Source organism: Aptenodytes patagonicus, chromosome 3 (assembly GCF_965638725.1).
Source record: "Aptenodytes patagonicus chromosome 3, bAptPat1.pri.cur, whole genome shotgun sequence".
NCBI lineage: Eukaryota > Metazoa > Chordata > Aves > Sphenisciformes > Spheniscidae > Aptenodytes > Aptenodytes patagonicus.
The window spans coordinates 54,901,529-54,922,670 of NC_134951.1; the positions used below are offsets into that span (position 1 = coordinate 54,901,529).

Below are 21,142 nucleotides of genomic sequence, written 5' to 3' on the forward strand. Positions count from 1 at the left end.
TCTAGACTTTTTTCATAATTCAATAGTTACTTTAGCAATAATGCACAGGCCTTTTCCTTTCCAAAAATAGTTTTAAATATATTTTTGTGGAGATGTAATTATTTTCTCATTATGTCAAAAGAAACATCGTATCTTACCACATTCAGAAATTTTTTTTGTGTATCATTAGAATCACTTAATGGATTTACCTGTGGATAAAGGAGTAAACCCAAGAACTTCAGGTACTCCATCTTGATATTTTCTCTGCACAATGGGTGTACTATGTAGGCAAATGGATTCAGAATTTCCAGGATCTTCATTAACTGGAAATGGAGACGTGTCAAAGGATGTCCTAACGTCCTCTTGGGTGGATGGAGAGTTTTGTGCACTTCCAACAGGTAGTACGTCATTTCCATCCACAGAAGACAAAATAATATCCTGATTTTTCCACTCTGTGTCTTCTAAATTGGACTGCTTGGGATCTGGAGATGCTACTTGCTGCCAAGGAGGAAGTACTGGAGAATCTGGTGAACTGTAATTGACATAATAATCTTCCTCCTCCTCCTCCTTATCATGTTCTAGTGTTGAAGTAATAAGTGTCTTGCTTTCAGATGGAGTTTTATTAGAGTCTATGTCATTTTTAGTATTTATGGAAGTTCCTATAGTGCTTATAGACTTATCACAGGTTTCCTTGGTTTGTGTTTTTGTAGTTTCTGCCACAGAAGCAGGACAATTCTTTGTAGGCACAATAGGTCTTTCATCTTCCAGGCTAGATAAATTTAAATCTTTAGCTGCTTTTACTACTTCTATAGATTTCTCTTCAGACAATACTGCAGAGCTGAAATTCTCAGCTGCCTTTTCCAGCTCAGCAGGATGATTCTTAGGCAATTTCTTGAAATGTTCATACTCTTCTTTGGCATGAAGCCATATCTGAACTTGCTGTTGGCTTGGAGCACACTTGCATGGCATTATGACTATTTTTTTGTCTTCACTAGTTTTATGGCTATTACTTTCTCTTTTATTAACAGTAGAGTGACCATAACGGGGAGGAGACCCTGGTCTAGGACTTTCTGTCATTGCTGAAAATGCAGTCTTCCAGAGTCGTAGACCTTCTAATGAGAAGTCCCCCTCAAACTCAAGCAGGTCATTTGGAAGTCTAGTTTCCACTGTGAGAAGCCGTCCTCCGATCTCCCTGTGAAGAAGAGAGTTTGAATTATTGTTTTGCTCTAAGCCACACTGCAGGCAGTCCTCAAGATGATACATAAGCAGAGTCCTGCTAACTAGTTTTCTCACTATGCAATTCCTGTGGGCAGTATCTTTCTTTTACAAACAAAGCAGGCACATTCCCACTTACCAGAATAATATCAAGCAATAAAAACCCAAAGTGTCATGAATGACAACGGGTATTTGCTCAGGAAGTACAGTAGTTTTCAACTTCAAATGTATGTATATCAGATGGGATCTTTCATGCATTTGTGCCACATAACAGCATAAAATTGTTTACAGGAATAAATTAAATTTAATATAGACACAAGCATATGTAGACAGAAATGCATTTAACACAGTACCTTGGCTTTTCTGGAGCATCTGAAGGATTGCTGCAAAACGGTTCCTGATAAATTGTTTCTGCGAGATCATGATCTAGCAAAGTTGCCATGATTTCTTCACGACTGGGTGGGGACATGAGAGGCTTAAGAATGTGAGCAGTACGAGGTGTAAAACTTCCATTCTTTGATTGCGAGGGAGAACTGGTTGATCTTGGTGAACTATCTGGAGTTGGAGTTAATGCCTCATTGTTTCTCGAAACATACAATTCTAAATCCTCAGAAGCTGCATCTATAAGTTCACCATCAGGAGACGACAATATAGATGTAAAAGAGGTATTAACTGAATCAAGTGGTTGACAGGGTTCAAAAGTGGTTTCTTTTCTAATGTGGCTTTGAATCCAGTCTGAGCTGGTTGGCTGAGGAAGGTTAAGAAATCTCTCTTTATTTACTGTATTTCTATTCAATTTGAATTTTTCATTTAAACAGACCTCAGTCTCTTGCATACAAGAGGTATCGATAGAACTAGATCTAGAAGTTGAAGGATGAACATTTTTCCTCCATTGGCTATGGCAGTGGTTCTCATTATTATCCAGTGAGGTTTTCTCAAAAAGCTCAGGACTCAGGGAACCAGACCTTATCCATTTACTTGTGCTTGAAGAATGCTGCTTTTCTTCCTCAGATTTTTGGTCATTATGACACAGAAAGTCATTTTCTGTTGTTTGTCCAGAACCAAGATCTTGAACTGCATCACTCAAGAATTTCTGGGGCAAATTTTGATCTGCTGGGACAAACTGGCTTGCAGAATAAAAACTGCAAAATCCAGTTTGCCCTATAGTATTAATATCAAAGTTGTAATTGTGGTCTGGAGACAAGCTGTCTTCAAGCGAGTAGCAGCTTTCAAAACCAGGGTCTGAAAAAAAAATGGGGCTGTCATCAGACACAGAGTGATCAATGCGACTACTGATCTGCTGGCTTAAAGACTCCATTTTTGAAAGTTTTGGTGTTTTTTCTTTAGGTTTTGTATTCCTAGGAGCACGAGATTTTCTTGGCGACGTGACTGACCGTGACCTTTTGATTGCTTTATGCTGTTCAAGAGGGCATGGTATATTCCTGCTCAGCTGTGTTTTAGCCGGTAATGGTTCCTGTGTAACATTTGCATTCTGAGCTTTCTGCTGTCTCTTCTGGAGCAACTCTTTCAAAACAGCTAGGCCAGACTGTCCTTCACTGAATGCTGATGGGGCCACTATAGTCCTGTTTTTATACTGGGAGATGGGTTTTGGTTGCATGGTTGCTTCTGAGAGAGACCTTTGTTTTACTGTTTCAGGTTTAAAATGTGACATATCCAAAATAAATCCTCTCTGGTTTTGATCCCAATTTAACTGTTTCACTGGACTCTTCAAAGACGTCACAAAACAGTTCTTAGGCAACTGAAGTGGCCCAGGGCTTTCCTCAGATGACTTAAGAATAGAAGAACAAGGATCAGAATGCTTTGATGCCTCCGGTAAACAGAAAATCTGCTGTTGATTATTGTCTTTACAATGCAAATAGTTAGTGGCATGTAACTGATCCATCTTCACTGTGTCCAAAGAGTCACGAGCTTCATTCAATTTCCCAGCTGGTGGTAAATATCTGTTTTGCAAATTTCTTACCTCCTCTGCTTTTGCAGAAGTCTTATCTTTAGAGATGCGTGCATTCTGTGTTACCCGAGTTGAGTGATTAGGTGGATCAAGTATGTTTTGAATGAGAGCAGAATCCTTCATTCTAAATATAGCACTTTGAGGCCTGGGTCTTTGAGAGCTCAGTTTTGGTACTTCCCTTCCAGATGCCACAGGAGTAGATGCGAGAGATGAATGCTCTCGTGGAGCAGGTAAACACTGTGCATCTACAGGCTTATCAATTTCCATCAATGAATGAAAACAGCCTGATGAATTACCTTGTGCATCAGCTGCTGAAGGGAGCTGGGCTGATGGTAGGTATCCTGCTGAATAGCCAGGAAGAGGACTGTCTCTGCGGTTATTAAGCGGCTGCGAGTTGACAGAGTTGTAAGAAATCTCAGGCAGATCTTGACGTTGCAGGACAAACTTCACTTCTGCAGTAGAGCGAGTATTTCCTTTTTCATCTTTAAATACAACGCGCTTTCTTGAGGATGCTTTTTCAGCTGTTTTTTGTCTTTGTTTTGTTCTAGGTTTCTTCTTTCCATCATCTGCTGTTTTATCAGCCTGATTAATCTTTTTCTTTTTCTTGGTAGACACAGTGGGGCTAGCAAATTTCTTTTTACATTTCTTAACCTGAGTTTTTGCTCGACTATTTTTACCTACACTAGAACTAACAGTCTTGCTGTTGTACATATTGGGCCCCCTACTAAATAAAGCTTCTCTGTCCAGGTTGGTCAAAATTTCTTCTGCTTTTGGGTCAGTGGGAGACCAGCAGCGAGGTGGAGATGTGTTTACTGGGCTTGTGCTTCTCTCAGAAAGAAAACCTAACTTAGACATGACATCACTGTAGTTATAGTCACAGTCTTCAGCTTCAGCATTGTAGGACGGCGAAGGAGGAGAAAGAATTGTATGAGTCCTTTTTCTGAAAGATAAAGTTCTTTTAATATTTTTACTACCTGTTTTTTGTGGTTTTCCAGCTTTTTTCTTGGTTGACTTATGTTTTGCTTTCCTTTTGTGACTTTTCTTTGGTGTTAGTGGATAAATAGGATATTTGGTTGCAGGAGAGTCAGGAACTTTTGGCCAAAAGTCCTTTAAAGGTGCAAGCTTTTTATATAAGTTCATCTTTTCCTCTGTGAGTACTACTCTTTCCTCACTAGAATCTACTTTCCCTAGTTTAACAAGCATATTTTTTCTCCCTCTAAATCTATTGATGATAATATATTTAATAATAACAGGTGGCAATTTTTTAGAAAGTTTTCTACGCTTTCGAGACTTCTGAGACCCATCCGAACTGTCAACACTTTCTATCGGTTGAGGTAGATTAATTTTTGAGTTGTGTGCGACAAAGCTTGATTCACTGTCTTCAGTCTCATAATTTACCTTCCGTTTCGTTCGGAGCGTATATTTATTCCCACATAATCCAAAAGACTGCTCAGTTTCAAGAGATCCATCTGCAAACTGGCAGTCAGTATAATTAGCAGTACTTGTAGACATTTTGTTTTCAAAAGCCTCAAGAGGAACTTGAACTAAGTCACTAGGTAAAGCACTATCCTTAACAGGAATGTTACTACAAGCATTACCTTGTGCATAGCAGCTTTCCTTCACTAATGCAACATCATTTACACTTGCAGGCTCCTGATGATTGATAAAACTATGTTTCTTTTTATTCAGCTTCAACCTGGACTGTTTGTTGCCTTGCTGTAATTTATATGTCACGGGAGCTAACTTCTGTGGTCGACTGAGACAATTAGAAAGAACAACACTAGGAAAGAACATATAATGTGCTGCTTGTTGACTGAGGCTTGGCTTTTCTGCCTTATGCTCCTGAAATTCTTCATACCTAATTTTAAGCTTATTAAGGCCACCTTCATCAGTGTTATTTTCAAGTGAATGTACCACAGTTCGACTTCCTCCTGAACAAGACACCAATTCACAATTTTCTGTAACTGTTGCTGGAAAAAAACTATTTATATTTGCACTGCTGGACTTTTCATTTACTTCAGAGGACATTTTACCTTTGGAGTGGCTGGAGTGGCTCAAATCAGAAAAGTTAAATAAGTTTTTATTCAACATGCTGTCACCAATGTGGCGGCCCACATGCATAAAAGAGACATCCTTTTCAGCCTTTCTGATGCTAGTATACTTCCTACTAGGTACCTGTCTGCTCACTGATGAAATATCATCTTCATACTCAAAAATATTATTTTCACATGAAGGAACTGGGAGAGTCTCTTTCTTGTTACTCTCTTTGTGAGAGTTTTCTGCATGGGTACTATTGCTGAATGGAGTTGGGTACTTTGCTGAGTAAGTGCTTTCTTTTGTAAGAGCATGGACTGAAAGTTCAGGTCTTGTTTCTGTGTTTGGTTGCGAGAGGTCTTCTACTAAATCTTCATTATTCAAAACATGGTTAGAAAGGGCACTTGTGTGTTTACACTGAAAAGTAATTTTAGCAGAAGATGGGGGTTCTAGCGTAGCAGCATCTTTGTGAAAGATTGAGGTCTTTACAGACATTTTGCTTGTTGCAATGACGGACGAGTGAGTTCGAGAACTTTCATTATTCAAAGGATTGTCTGAAATGGAAGACAAGCAATTAGAGACAAACTCTAGTTTTCCTGTAAAAAAACCAACCTAAGGCATTAACCATTTTAATGACATTTTCCTGAAAGCCCTTCCATCCAAAGAAGAAACAAAACTCTTCTAAATCACACTGCATTTATGATCATGACAACTACAGACCCTGAGTACGAGTTGCTTTATCAAAATCACGTCGTCAGTACATTTGTGTCTCAGCCGTTCTGTCAGTTACTCCTAAATGGTAGGCTTTCATACAATTGCCAAAGATTTCATGCTGGTTTTCTGAGAGAACGCTTCTAAAATCACTTTCAGATAACTAAATATAAACAGATTGATTTCTAGAAAAGCTTGTATCCTGCTTTGTCCCTGAGAAGCATGCATACTCATTGGCTCTGAAAAACAAAGAACTTATTTAGATGACTTTCCCCATATAGAAAAGTCATTGCACAGAAAGCTGAAGTTCTATCTTACAACATGGCAAGGGCTTTGTATTAACTATCCTGCGCGCTAAGCACAGGTAGTTTGCTGCACTTTTATAAAGCAGAGCAATCTACCACCCATTCAGCTGTTTATGCAAGGAGCTCACACCATTTAGTTAGATCATGAATTCATATTCATGCATTAACGTTCCCACACAGATCTGCGACCAGCATGTGCTGCGGCAACTGTCCTGTGCAGACTCATCATATGATACCTGGGACGATTTCTCTCTTTCGCTGATACTTTAATCACATTTACTGCAGGCTAAGTGTGGACAGGCAGGTGGTTAAATAACAAATTAACAACTGGTTTGGAGCAACCGTGTGCTTGCTCATAACCACAATGAACACCAAGTGATTTGAAGAAGTTTATTCCGCTGCAAAGAGGCAGTTACCACAGAGCTCCTGGCACACAGCAATTTGTTCATGTGCCCACATCTTTAGCTGAAATGTTGAAGGAGGATAGGAGTTATGACACATGCTGTATGACCTGAAAGCAGGTGCTGCACACTGTCGTACTAGATGGGGGATCCTTTGGGCCTTTACTGTAAGTCTCAACCAACTTGGGGGATTATCTTAGATTCATGCTGCCTTCAGCTTAGCAATTTATTTGTTGTCGGGTGAGAAAAATAAAATGGAAGTCTCAATCTGTTTCTAATAACATTTTCTAATGCATACACAGAGTCCCTGAGCTGTGAAACACAGCTGGGAGATGCTGCCTATGATTCTTTGAGGGTAGGAGTCCACACAAAGAATGAGGAGGATTAACTGAAAACCAAGAAAATGGGAGTTTAGTGAAGTGTCAACAAACGCTTGGAAGGTACCCGACTATTCAGATATAAAAATTGCAAAAATACTCGTCAGTCAGTCAGATGTTACGGACGCAGATTCAGGTGTGGATAAGCATTTTCTAATTTAGAGGAACTGGACTGAGATCTGTTTTGAATTTACTTTATCTCCTATTATAAGAAGTTGATATAAAAGTTCACAGTAATAAACTCATTCTAAGCTGACACTCTTCTGCAAGTGATATTTCATATACTTAAAATATTCTAAAAGTTAAACAATCATTTAAGATACAGTCTCATTAGCCAGAAGCATCCCTTTTTACATTAAATTACAAAGTACTGCAAATAAGGAAATTACAATTGTATATTTTGCAAAACCAAATCATATTAGTAATACATCAAGTCACGTATTAACCCTACCATTATACCCATAAAAGCAAAGAAAAAAGCAAACTATGCTTTAAACAGTGAACACAAAAGCTGTGGTTGTCTACGATCTATAAGATCATATAGCTCACTTTCTCTAATACAGAATTGCTAATAGATATATTAAGACGTATGTATTTTATATACTAATGTATGATGTTTGTTATTTTTGTCAAATAGCTTCAAGAGACACGAACTAATACAGAAATCTTGTAAAGGATTACATTCCTGCCTCGAAGAGCAAAGGCAGTAATAGGAAATTAGGTACATGCATGAGCACAAACAAGATTTTACATTAACCAGTTTGTACTATAGATTAAGAAAGAAGCTTCTGTACAAAGTTATGTTAACCGCAAATCTCAAATTTTAAAGGCAATGAAGTATGAAGTATGACTAATACAACATTTCTAAACAAAGAAGAAAATTACTGTTGATTAGACCAAGAACAAAAGTGAACCTAATACTGAGAAAACCCTGGATACAGATATATATTTCTCCCCACAAGATCCATCCATTTTACATTGTTTTGCTCAACAGAATTTTATAAATGTGAAAATATGCAGATTGTCTAATGAAACAAATAATGATATTTATATATTTGCCTAACTTCAAAGTGTGTGTTCTATTAACTAAGGTTATTTTGATGAAAGACAGCAGGTTATAAAGAGATGGCAAGAGGCCTCTCTACAGATTAATTTAATTTTTTTATAGATTTTGAAAGGCAGTTTCTTCTGCATCAGCTTTGCCACTGCATAGTTTTAACTCGTGCGATCCCAAGATGTGAACATGCAATCTGCTGAATGAAACGTAGGCTCAAACAAAGGCTCACTGTATTTTAGCATGTGTGGCAAATACTTGCAAAGCAAAGAACCATCTAAATTTACACAACAATACATTTACTATTTACAATGAAAGGATAAATGATCCTACAGGATCATCAATTTTAACACCATATTTGCATAACAAATAGTAACAGAAAAATACCCCTTGCAACAAGGTAACTATCTTTTCCATAAAACTAATTAAACAATGCCCTTTTTTGGATCATTAATACAATAGGAAAAACAGATTCTGGTAATTTGTAGAGGGCATTGAGATTAAAATATTGTTGGCTTATAAGGAAGATGTTAAGGGCTTGCTTCTGCAATCCATTGAGAGCATTTCCTTCCAATTGAAACAAGAATTTAAAATGGTTAGCACTTTTGAAAATTAGCAAATTGATCTGAAAATGACCCAGGTAATAATTCAACTTCCAAAGCTGTTTTTCTATTTACTTACCACCATTTTCATCTGCAGTCCCATCTAACTGAGGTATAGAGAGATTAGTTAGGAGCATATTGTTACCACTCCACTCCATTTCTTCCTCTGAAGACGAATCCTCTTCTGTTGAACTTCGATGGGTATTTTTGCCAGCTGACCTAGAGAAAATGAAGGAACTAATTAACGCATAATACTTCTCTTAGAAAATACCAATAGCCACAGGGAACCTCAATCAAAGGGGTGTGGTGCTATACGGTTGTGTAATTTGGGAGAGCAAAGGGAAACAAACAAAAAATTTGTTACATTTCTCACTGAGAAACTCAAAATATTATTTAATGTTACTGTTTTAAGAGACAACAGTGGTAGACAACCATTTAAAAACTACAGACAAAACCAGCAGGATTCACTAGCTTAAGAAGTTAGAGAGAAGGTATTTAGATGTTTAATTTTATTTCAATTTTACTGAAATTTAATTTCATTGCTTGAAAGTGCTTGAAATTTGAAGACTAAACCATTTTTTCAGTTTAGCTCTGAGCAAACAGATGTTTACTTTTTTTTTTTTTGTTTTTAAAAAAGGAATCTTTACCATATAATAACAATTCTGTCTCTTGGCAGGCTTAACTAAAGCACAACCACCAAAACAATGTTTGTTTCCATCCCTCCTTGAACATTCTGATGTTGCCGATCCTAATACTTAAGCTGCTTTTACCAAGTTAACTGTTCTACATTGCCATTTTTGCAGTCATAAATCTGCTGGGGGAAAAAAAGAAGTAAATCTACAAAGAAAAGCTTCTATGAATTTTTCAGGTTTTTAAGGTGGCATGGATTTATGTGGGGGGGGAAAAAAGAAAAAAATATCTAGAAAAACCCAAAAACCAAACCCTCTAATATATGACAACTCTAGAAGCACTTAGGAATTTGATTTTTTCTCCTTTAAAATAAAGCGTGAGATGGATGTAATTCTTCATAGAAATAAAACTATTCTGCGGCTACAAGAGAGAAATCCAGATAAATATTACGGAACTAAGGTTTGGTATTTTTGTTTGTTTGGTTGTTTTTAAGATAATCATAATCTATCCTGGTAGCTTGATATATCAAAGCATTATTGTGTAGTACCCTGAAAGGTATAAATACAAAGGTTTTGAAGTTACAGGAAGGAAAATCCACAATAACCTAAATACAGTCTACTTTTGAAGAACTTTTATCTGTGGAGTTTGACCAGAGCATGAATTATATGTATCATAACACCACAGACATCTGAATGTGCTCAGCATTGAGCCAACTTAGATCAAGCCATGTTTCTTAGTTCAGGAACAATAGGCTCAAATATGGCTACATAATTTCCAGACTAACTCAAGTCTGGAAGCAGCGTGACTTGGAAGAGAGACCTAACTAACAAGCACAGATAGGTACACAGTGGCCATGACCTAAGTGAGCTTAGTTCTCCCTCTTCTAGGTTCCCAAAACATGGAAAAGTACAGTGCAAAGACATTCCGCTCTATATGCAAATGAGTATCAAACTGGGGAGAGCAATCAATACTCTGGAGAGTAGGGCTGCTATTCCGAGGGATCTCAATAGGCTGGGCAATGAGCTGACAGGAACCTCTTGGACTTCAAAAAAGACAAATCCAAATGTCCCACAAATGGAATGAAATAAACCCCATGGACTGCTACAGGCAGGGAGAGAGCTGGCTAGGAAGTGGCTTTGTGGAAAAGGATGCGAAAGCCCTGGTGGACAACTAGTTGAACCTGAGAGTGTGCAGCATGCCTTTGTAGCAAAGACAGCCAGTGCATCTTGGGCTGTGACCGCAAGACTGTAGCCAATTTCAGTAGCTGTGAGGCTGCATCTGGAGTATTGTGCTCAGTTTTGGGCATCCCACCACAAGACAGAAATCCAGCTGAGGAGCACCAGGGTAACTGGGGGCTGGAGCACATGATGTATAAAGAGAGGCTAAGGGAACAGGATTTATTCAGCCTTGAGAAAAAACTAAGAGGAGATCTTGTTGCACTTGTCAAGTATCCGATGAGTGGGTATAAAGAAGATGAAACCAGATTCAGAGGTGCGCGGTGATATGAAAAGGGCAATGAGCACAGGGCTGCCTCAGGGAATGTTATGTACAAGGAAAACATTCTTCAGTAGGAGGGTGTTCAAACACTGGAACAGTTGCCCATATACGATAGGCAATCTCTGTCTTTGGAGATACTCAAACCTTGACCATACAAGGCCCTGAGCAACTGATCTATCCAAAGCTGCTTTGACCAGGGCACTGGACTACATAGCATTTAGATGTTTCTTCCAACCTGAATTATGCTATAATCTCATGCATGAAGCAAATCTTTGTCAACTTTAGTAAATCCAGTCAGGCTGGAGATAACTTCTCCAGATAACAACTTGGATCTCTCCGCATTCAAGCCCACCAGTTTAGATTCCAGGCAAATTTGTGCAACACAGCATGATACCACCATACGTGAACGACTCCAGGTCTCGATGGGCTTTTTGCTCTAGTTCAGCACAAATCAAACCCAAGCCATTTAATTCAGTCAGTAGGGTATTGTTACTCCTCATTATCTCAATATATTTTTTTGAGATAATGGAAGATTGGTGAATACCCAATAACAGAAAAGTGATAGTGTGGATACAGTAGGATGCATCAGGAAGCAGTACAGATAGAATGAGCCTGAGCAGAGTAAGGTTGGATCCATCATTAGGCTCAAACTGGCTCTTTTTGCATGAGCAGAATCAGGCAAGGGGCAGAGATACCCATGCTTTCTTCTGAAGTCAGTCCAAATTCTGCAGAGATCACACCGAAGCAAAGCTTGTAATTCCCTCTGAACATGAGTTGACTCCCTGTGAAGGCACCCGGTATGTACATTCTCCCTAGTGCTTTCTGTCTGGGATTAAGTTGTGGGCATATATGAGCAAGTTATTCGTGAACCAGCTCATCAAGTCTTACAAGTTTTTAAATAGGATTCTTTATTGCATAAAAGCAGTTAATTGTTTCAGGATCCTACCTGTCTCCAGTACAGTCATGCCCATACAGAGCTGTGCCTGAGCTAGTAAATTCTGCAAGATATAGGCTGGTTTTACACAGAAACTACTACTAAACTGAAGATTAACATGAAGTGTTTTAGATGAAAACTCCAACTTTCCAGACTACTGTGAGGGAAGAAAAACAAAGAAAATCAAAGGTCAGATAGGAAAAGTAGTTTCAGAGATGAATTATCTGTAGAACTAGGAGACTAATGATCTAACTTCTGATTCTGTTACAACTTTTCTGTATGTCTTCAGGAAAGAAAAGATTAAATATTTCTATGCCTCTCTTGCTCTCTGAATCATAGTATAATTATGATTTCTGATGTAAAAAAAAAAATCAAAATGTTATGTCTGTGAAGTAGCTCATCTTTCAAACAGAATTATAAATACCAGAAGGTCTGCCCAAAGCAGGGGTGAAGAGAAACTGGATATAGCTTCTTTCAATGCCTGTCAGTGCAGACTGTACAAAAGGTCATTACAACCCGAGAAGGTGTTCCAAGAATCTTGGCCTTAAAAATATTCAAGCTGCTGACCTTTAGCAGTCCAGCAGAGTGAGCAACATTCATGTTTTGATTTAAGCTTTGAGCATGGAAACAAATGGGTGTTTTTCTCAGGCTTCTGGGTCAGTCTTCACAAGAATACTTCTTAAATATTCACTTCAGAAAAAGTTACAGGCACATGAGATGTACAAGATACACCTTAACATTTGTACTACATCCAAGGTGTGACCTTAAAAGATTACAACTAAAGTTTTTTGTATTTGGACTTGTAGGGCAAAAAACCTACTCAATTTTTCCTCAAACAGTAAACTAGAAGCTTAGGTCTCGCCAAACCTAAACATTTAATCTTTATTTCCATGTAAAACTGATGATTCACAGCATCATCTAAACAGCTGCATTCTATCCCAAGATCTGCATAGATTTTTCCAATGCTTTCAGAGACCTCTCTACAGCTCACTGGGCTCATAGCACACTTGAAAACAGGGTGGGAGGGAGGAAGGATCTGGCAGAAAATAACATATAAAGAAAAGAAAATCACATAGATACCTTCTTTTTGGCCCAGGCTCTTCAATGCTACTGTCCCACCTTTGGGACATTACCAAGCTAAGTTCCATTTCTTCCTTCTCACACTGCGGTTCATTTTCTTCATCATCACTGTTCTGAGAATTTCGACAGCTTCCAAGAGAACGGTGGTGAGAGAGTGTTTTGTGATGTCCCATCTGATATCCATCATTCTCCAATCCAGCCAACAGATCAATCATGGCCTCATCAGCACTACTGTCCACTGCAGAAAAAGCCCATACAAATAGAACCTATATTTTGTTCTACTTGTAAATGATTAGTTATAGTCTACCAGTAAAAAACAAAACCAAACAAAACCCCTCAACATTTTAAAATCTACCAGTTTGTTACTGTCTAAAGCAAGGCAGGCTACACAAACAAAGCCCTTTTCATATCTTTTTTTTTTTCAAGTTTTATGATTTGTTATCTTTTCTAGCTCTTTATGTAGAATCTTGACAACCTTCTTTTTTTATTTCTTCCCTCCTCTTGTGATTGTAGCAGATTTAGTGGAAGCACTTCTCTCTCTCTCTCTCCCCGCTCCCCCTGCCCCGCCATTACCTCCTCACATTCAGTAAAGCCTCACTCTCCCCTTTTATTTCAGCATAAGTGCCAGCTTCTGAAGCATCACTGCCTTCTCTTGCTCTCACCATTTCAATGGCTACGTTAACTTTGTTGGGCACTTCTCTCTGTATCACTTGGAAGACTTTCAATCACTGCATCTCATGAAAGGTGATGCTGATTTTGACCAACTAGTTCTTTCCTTCTGTCCTTTACTATAATGCTTAACTTCATCTCCCTTTTCTTTTCACTATAACCTATTCCCTTCCTAGGTTCCTCTAAACACTGAAAGTTTATCTGATTTCACTCCTTCCTTAAATTTTATTTTCCTCTATTTGACCCAAGCTTACACTAACTCACACACTTGCCTTCTCATTCTTTATTTTTATTTCTTAAACATCCTTCCAAGTCACAATTTTTTCTCACTCTCCTCCTGCTTACCTTTCATCTGACCTCATAACCAATTTATGATCTCCAGTCTACCAGGCATCTTTGTTACTTCTCTCTCCTTCTCCTCTGGCTGAAGAACTACAATCTCTACTTTCCTTCCTCAGGAAATATCATATGATTTACAATGATCCTGAGAATCATATAAAATAGGTCTCAACATTGGTGAGGAAGGCATTTTCCATATTTTACAAAGGCTTCACAAGACACCATGCAACTGTTTAGAATGGAAACCATCCCCTTTGCCAGAGTTCTGAATTAACTCAATTTTAATTGTACTTTCCGTTCTTGGCTCCTATGCCCTTTGTGAGGTCCATCATTAAACTCCAACCTTTACTTCCCATTAATATAAACCTTGTTGTGTACTTCACAGCAGCAGCAGCAGTAGAAGTAGTGTGCTTCACAGCCCCTGTGACACTACGACTCTACAAAGGCATAGTAAAGACTAGTCCATGCTATGAAAGAGCATATGAGACCCAAAGATGTAGCATGTTACTCATGATCACACAAGACATCAGCAATTAGTAGCCCCATGATAAGAAGAAGGGAGGGGGGGAAAAAAGACAAAAAAAGAAAGAAAGTCATAAAATCTCTATTTAATTCCCTAGCCACTGGCAAAAGCAGACCCTTTCAACACTCCTATTCAGTTGAGCAATTCACACGCATGATCATAAGACATACCCTATATATTATTTTAGCCACTTCTCATCCTCTCGGGATAACCTTCTCACGCCAAAAAAAAAGAAGATAAATCAATGCTCATGTTTGCCAGCTCCCACATAACTTCTTTACTTATAGTTCTCTCGATAAATCCAAATCCTTGCCTACAGAACTTCCATAACCAAAATCTTGCCTACTTTCTGCAAGATAAAACAGCACTGAAAAATACTCTTAATCTCACGCCATCCACTCCTCCTTTCTTTGCAAGAAAAGATTGTATACTGTATTACCCATAGACATACATTGTTGCTCATATTGCATCTTGTTGCCCATGCACATATTGACACCATATATGTATCAAAAGCACTGGAGGCTGTGGGTTTTAGATTTTTTTTCCCCCCTCTGCACCTTGTAGCATCAACTTTAGTGCATATTAACATTATACCTTATATTTACATAAGAATGTATATAGAGATAGCATGAACTATGTGCTTTTCATCTCCTCTAGAGTATTTGAACTATTTCCACCTGAAGTAGCTTTTCATACAAGTTCCTTTGTTGTATTATTTTATTGTTGTTTCCCCCTCATGCCATCCACATTTGTTTGCTGTCATGGTTTTTCTCCCCCTCTTTAATATTTTGCTTCTTGTTTCTTTGCCTTCAACCATTTTTTTTGTATCCATAAGTTTTGGGAAATGCTCTGCTGCAACTTGCCTCTCATTATCAGCCTACTATTTCCCAGTATCTCCAGACAGCTGAGCTTCTAAAGATAGCCCATAAGCGTGTTCTCTACCATAACTGTAAGAAAGATGCAGTAACTGCAAGAATATCATGGATAGACAGTCTAAGTCCTCTTATTCTGACAGTTTTAGTCCTATAACCTTAGGAGCACAAGGAAGAGCAATACCCATAAGAGACTGCATTGAGCTGACCTGACAAGAGGACAGGCTTAGTGAACCAGTAAAACAGAGTAGCCTCTACAAATACACTGTCCTGGTGCCATTTTTAGAAAATATAAGGTGTTTTTTTGGTGGTGGTGGTAGGGGGGGTGTGTGCGCGCGCGTGCGTGCGTGTGAAGTCTCAATCTGCTTGACAAACTCCCTGAGGTAAACTACTTAGTTTCTTTCATGACTGGTAACGTAAGTGAACACAACAAAGACTGTGGAACAATAAAATAGCCTAGAAGAAAAGACATTCCAGTCATACTCACTAAAACCTGTAGTCTGACTCAGTCTTTGAGACAAAGGCTGAAAGCTCTGACTATTCTCCACAATGTTTAAAATTGCTTCTTCATTAATAAGTGCTTCCTCTTCTTTATCAGTGTGCATCCTATTGGATTCTTTAAAAGAAAAAAGCGAAAGGATAAAACTTCAAAGAGTCACAGACATCAATACATTATGAAAGCAAGCCACTTTAAAAGGGATTTTACTATTCAAGTATGTTTCCGTTATTTGCCATGGCAATTTTAGAAAGGCTTACTCTAACAATGATGAAAATAAAAACAAAACTACTCTTCATTTTTTCGTAACTGACAATCAGATCTTCCTTGGCTTACTTCTGCTAATAGTATAAACAGCCAAAGCATGACATAGATTTATGCCTAAAAAATTATGCTATTAAAAATACTCACCATTGTTCATCTTTTTATCTTTGTGCACTTCTACCATATTAGCTGGCGTACACTGAAAGCCTTCAGGAGAAAGTACCTCAGAATGTAGTGTTAGCTCAGCAGAGAACTCCTCTGATCCATTACTGTAGTCCACTGATCCTGACAACGTTCTAGTTAATTGAAAACCAATTTTTAAAAGCATATTTAAGGTTTGCATAGAATACTGTACTTTATGGTAAATGGCTAAACACTTACACAGAGAAGTCATTTTGCTTGAGGATTTCTTTAAGTCTCTTCTGAAAAAATTTTTCACTCTCTGTTGCTGGCACAAATCCACGGTCTTTAAAATTTAAAAAATATTTGTTATTCAGTTTTACTTTGACCTCTCAACACAGAGAGCAGCTAGGATTACTAATTCTATTAGGAAATGGCTCACAGTTGAAGTGTCCGCTAATTTTAAGTGCCAAATTTGAGGGCTGATTTTTCAAGTGTATTTAAACACTTTCAAATACTTCACATACTCCCATTGATCTCATTTGCAACTGCAAGTATCAACAGCATTTACAAATCATGTTGCAACTACAGCAAGGTGAGTACCCAGGAAAAGAACAATCAGTAAACAATTTTGAAAAGTCTGGTTTATGCAGCCTGAATAACAGTACACAGAAACGCAGGAAAAAACCCCACAGTCAGAAAGCAGTCTGCCTTAGCCAGGAACCTGCCTCTTTCCTTCTTGCAATCCTCTGGCTACTTGCCAAGTATCATTCATATTTTGAAAGAAACATGGCCTAGGTTCTACAGAGAATAGCTCTGTTCATTATGCAATTAATTTGCAGGGCACGGTCTTCCCTGTGCGATGAATTTTACATAAAAATACAGGGACTTGTCCACCCTTTTAGAATTTTCATCTAACATCACCTTAGCTGTATTCCACAGAAATTCAAAGGAACTGTCCTTGTGCATAAACTACCACGGAAAGCTTCAGGATAAGAGATTTAATTTTGCCAGTATTTAAACATTTAAATGCTTTCCATCATAAAGCATGCAGTCTTAACTGTCATTATCATTCGTTCTGCCTAGAATGCTTTGCAGCTAGCTGAATCATGATGTTTTTAGGCAAGGTTATGTATCTTGCTTTTAAAATTGGAATACACATAGTGGGCAATCAGTAAGCTTGGAACTGAAACAACAGTACATCTAAAAAGCCCTCAAACTTGATACACCAATTTAAATTCTGCCTCCTGCTTGCTTCTCATTCACAGTTTTTGATAAACAGCTGCACAAATTTTTTACTTTTTTTTTTTTTTTTTTTTTACCTTGTGACTCAGGTGGCTTAATCTGAGAAGATTCACATTTCTGTCTCCGTCGCTGCTTTTCATCTTCCCATATAGCTTGCAAACCAGGGTTCCTGCCAATCTGGGCTGAAATACGCAATAATACATGAAGGGAAGTCTGTCAATGTGATGAAAAGCATTCTTCCCCCCAAATTAGATTCTGACACTCTTCTTCATCTCTTTTGTCATTCTAACCTGTTATTTTTTTAATTGCAAGTCTTGCCTTACTCTAGGATTCAGTGTTACGTAAAAGTTAAGGTGTAACTTTATTTGTTTTCTAGATCTCCTATTTGTTTTCTAGATCTTTGGCTTTTGCTGGTCTTCTCACCAAGTATGCGTATGTATGTATAGATGTATGTACATAGACACACGTACTTGATGTTGATATTTCACTTACTATCCTTATAGGTCTGAAACCTTCTGTTATGCATTAACAAAAATCTCTATTGCTGACAATAGGCTATTCTTATAACCTGTTTTCTTCCAGAGTTCATTCAATTTTTATTCTTTTTTTTAAACTTTATAAATTTGTAGATCAACAATTCGCTAACACTGAAATCTGCACTGTGGCTTAACTAAGCAGAGCCTTAAAAAAAGATGACACAATAGTTCCTGTCCTAAAACACTTTACATGGAAAGTTATTAACACTTCACCTTCAATATCCAGTTGATTTAAAATGTCAGCAGCTACTGCATCCACCTCCAATTCACAGGTACTTTGTGGCTCAACACCTTTCAACATTAAAGAGCTGTGACAACATAAATACCACAGGTTAATTTTATCAATATGTTGATTTTGAAACATGCATTGTCACTGTTTTCTAACTGGACTAACACCTAAAATATTTCAGGGGGAATGGGGGTGAGTACCTCAATACAGAATTACCAGTTCTCTTCCTCACCTGCAAGTGCTTAAATTAACGGTCATATCCAAATCTAATTAGATGAGAAATTTATATCTTCAATTTAAAGGGATTAGCTTTTTCTTTTGTGGGGAGAAGAGCAAGAAGTGGTAAACAACTCTAAATACTACAGCAATTACAATAATGTTCAGCAATTACAATAATGTTCTCCTCCTCACATACAAGTTGAAATGTTCTATAGAACTCTCAGCCAATAGGACCATCTGCGTTCACATGATCTTGCGCCCAGAAAACACAGTGGCAAGAATTTTTCTCTCTCATTCACAGTTCAGAGCAATGCAAAACAGTTTAACATTTCCAACTACGGGAAGTGAAGCAAAAAATGTTTTATTTTTCAGATTTTTAAAATTTATTTAGGGGGCTTAGGGGTAGCCTGGTGAATATAGGCATTAGCAGGGCATTAGCATCCCAAACACGAGCAGAACTAAGGATAACTGGCTTGGTAAAGACTTAAAAATACTAGAAACAGATTCAAGCTTCTTGTATAATGATCTGATCATCTTCCTGCTGTGTCTTTTCAGATTTGCTAAGGTCAGTGGCCTTCCACCTGTTGCTGTCAGTGAACTAATTTTAAGGAGTCCATGGAAGAAGCTAAGAAAGAGAAACCTTCTCTCAGGTTTATGTGGAAGTCTGTTTACCATTTTCAGAATTTTTAGGGAAACACAGAAAATCCCCTCAAAGCTCCCCATGGTTAAAATATGCTATTCCCCATGGTTAAAATATGCTATTGTTTAGGACTCTTCGTCTAGGTTAATTAACTGGTGACTTACATCTACTTGTGTTCCTACATTCCCTGATATACACAGAGCCTCAAAAATCTCAGCATGGAATATAAGATATAATTCATTAATATTTTCAATGCTCTCTATAAGCTTTGAATAGAAGTCACTATAGTGCAAGGAGGTAGTAGAAGATGTAACTAAAAGCTGGATATCCCTGACAACTTCTCTGAAAATTAAGTATTTAACTATCTAGAAATATTAAATCGGAAAGAAATGTAAAATTAAACTGCTTCGCTTATGTTGCAAGAGCAAAAAATCTATCGACTTCTCAGAAAACATCAGAGAACTCAACCACGAAAATATTTTGAATTTCTAAAAGGCTTCAGGGCATCATATTTATTATCAAGAGATAAGATAGCATGCCAAGAAAAAAACCAAAACTGACCCCTTCATCACATTCCCAAGCTGTAATATTCTAGAAGAGAAAAATATTTAATTCTAAACTCCTTTTGCAGAGCTCTATGGTACAGACCATCAACAAACTATAGATTACATGAAGTTAGGACTGACGCTAGTTCAGACACATGCTCTTCCTTAAGAGGGTTATCCATGGGCAAAGCGTGTAGATTTGCTCAGTAGACAGCTAACTGAAACTGCTAGGATGCCTCCTGCAAGAAAGCTCTAAAATATTTTTCCTGACTTTGAAGCAGCAGAAGACCAAGAGGTTCTCTCAAATGCACTGCAGAAATTAAACTGGTTTAAACAACCCAAACCCAAACAGAAGGTAAAGGGCTGCTTTCATGGCAGCTTCAGGGGTCTACTGCTTTACCATCACACCAGAACTCCTGAGATACTCAGCCCATGCAAAGAGTCCACGCTGTAAGTGAAGTACAGAACAAAGGAGTACTTCTAAACGAGCGCAACTTTCTCCCATCTCACCTCCTCCTGGGCCTCAGCTTTCCCTGCTTCCCCCAAAAGAACAATCCTTTCCTCCACAAACCGAGGTCCTACTGCCCAAAGGGCAAAGGTTGAGATACTATCTTCAAAAGAAAGGGGGGGGGGGGGGATGGGACACAACAAATTAAGAGGGCTACTTATCTGAAGGGATAACACAATGTGAGCTTTTATTGACTGCCGTCCAGTTCTGTCAGTAGAATGGAGATCTAATATTTCTGAAGTGTATCAATGTACCACATGACTTAGTTTAAGATACCAAATCCATTCATTCGTGATTACAAAAGCAAGAATTATTTATTAGGTCCACAATAGTGTATGAACTTCATAAAGATTAAGAAAGGCACTGGAAAACAAATACTTTGCTTTGTAAGACTGTTAGGTGACAGTATCATGCACAGAGAAAACCGAAATTGTTAGGCTCTAACTACTTCATTACGCCTGTATCTATTTGTCCACCTATGAAGAAGTAACATTAGTCCATTGAAATACCAACTGCATTTTGCATAATGCAGAAATAGCTTCCTGCATTGTTAGAGAGAACACTGGGACCTTACAAGGAAATCAGAAAACTATTTTTAACCATAAATGAGCGAAGTTGTGAAAAAGCCCACTTTTTTTTTTTTTTTTTTTTAAATCTCTAGTGAAGATGATAAACCCCAGTAAACTTACAGCTTGCTAGCTTAACTGCTTAGGCAAAGAACTGGACAAGATAGAAATAAACAGTGTTAGAAATGTAAGCAGAAATTAAACCAGTCCTAGAATATCTGTTTACTGGCACTTATAAGGGAAAAGACAGAGAGGACTGAAAGGAGATCTAGTTATTTGGTCATCGACTCTTTCTATATATCACAGTAATACAAAGTTCAATTTGTATTACTAGCTCAATTGCTCAGCTGATGCGTAACTTGACTTCTGGGGTAAGAAAGAAATATTCCCCAATGTAAGGCCAATAGGGTTTACTGTGATAACCTCAACCTCTCTACAGCAGACCCAGCTTTCAAGAATCATCTTTGCTCTCCTCCTGTATCACATTATAATAGTGGAACCTTTAGTGGAAAGTAAAATCCTGTGTTATATGTAATATGAAACCGAGAAACAAAACAGAAATCTCAGCAATCGGCTTTTTAAT

General features: G+C 37.9%; 1 protein-coding gene across 2 annotated transcripts in view; it reads right to left on the reverse strand.

The window, feature by feature from the left end:
- The window catches only part of REV3L (REV3 like, DNA directed polymerase zeta catalytic subunit), a 133,803-nt gene that overhangs the window by 40,268 nt on the left and 72,393 nt on the right, over positions 1–21,142 (reverse strand). For both annotated transcript variants that reach the window (XM_076333433.1, XM_076333432.1), the window contains exons 6-14: positions 18,066–18,160; positions 17,394–17,498; positions 16,333–16,417; positions 16,099–16,247; positions 15,679–15,807; positions 12,789–13,026; positions 8,727–8,866; positions 1,548–5,751; positions 189–1,171 (exon numbers count right to left, since the gene is read on the reverse strand). In XM_076333433.1, coding sequence (XP_076189548.1) covers positions 189–1,171; positions 1,548–5,751; positions 8,727–8,866; positions 12,789–13,026; positions 15,679–15,807; positions 16,099–16,247; positions 16,333–16,417; positions 17,394–17,498; positions 18,066–18,160 — 6,128 coding nt within the window. The remainder of the gene's footprint in view (positions 1–188; positions 1,172–1,547; positions 5,752–8,726; positions 8,867–12,788; positions 13,027–15,678; positions 15,808–16,098; positions 16,248–16,332; positions 16,418–17,393; positions 17,499–18,065; positions 18,161–21,142) is intronic.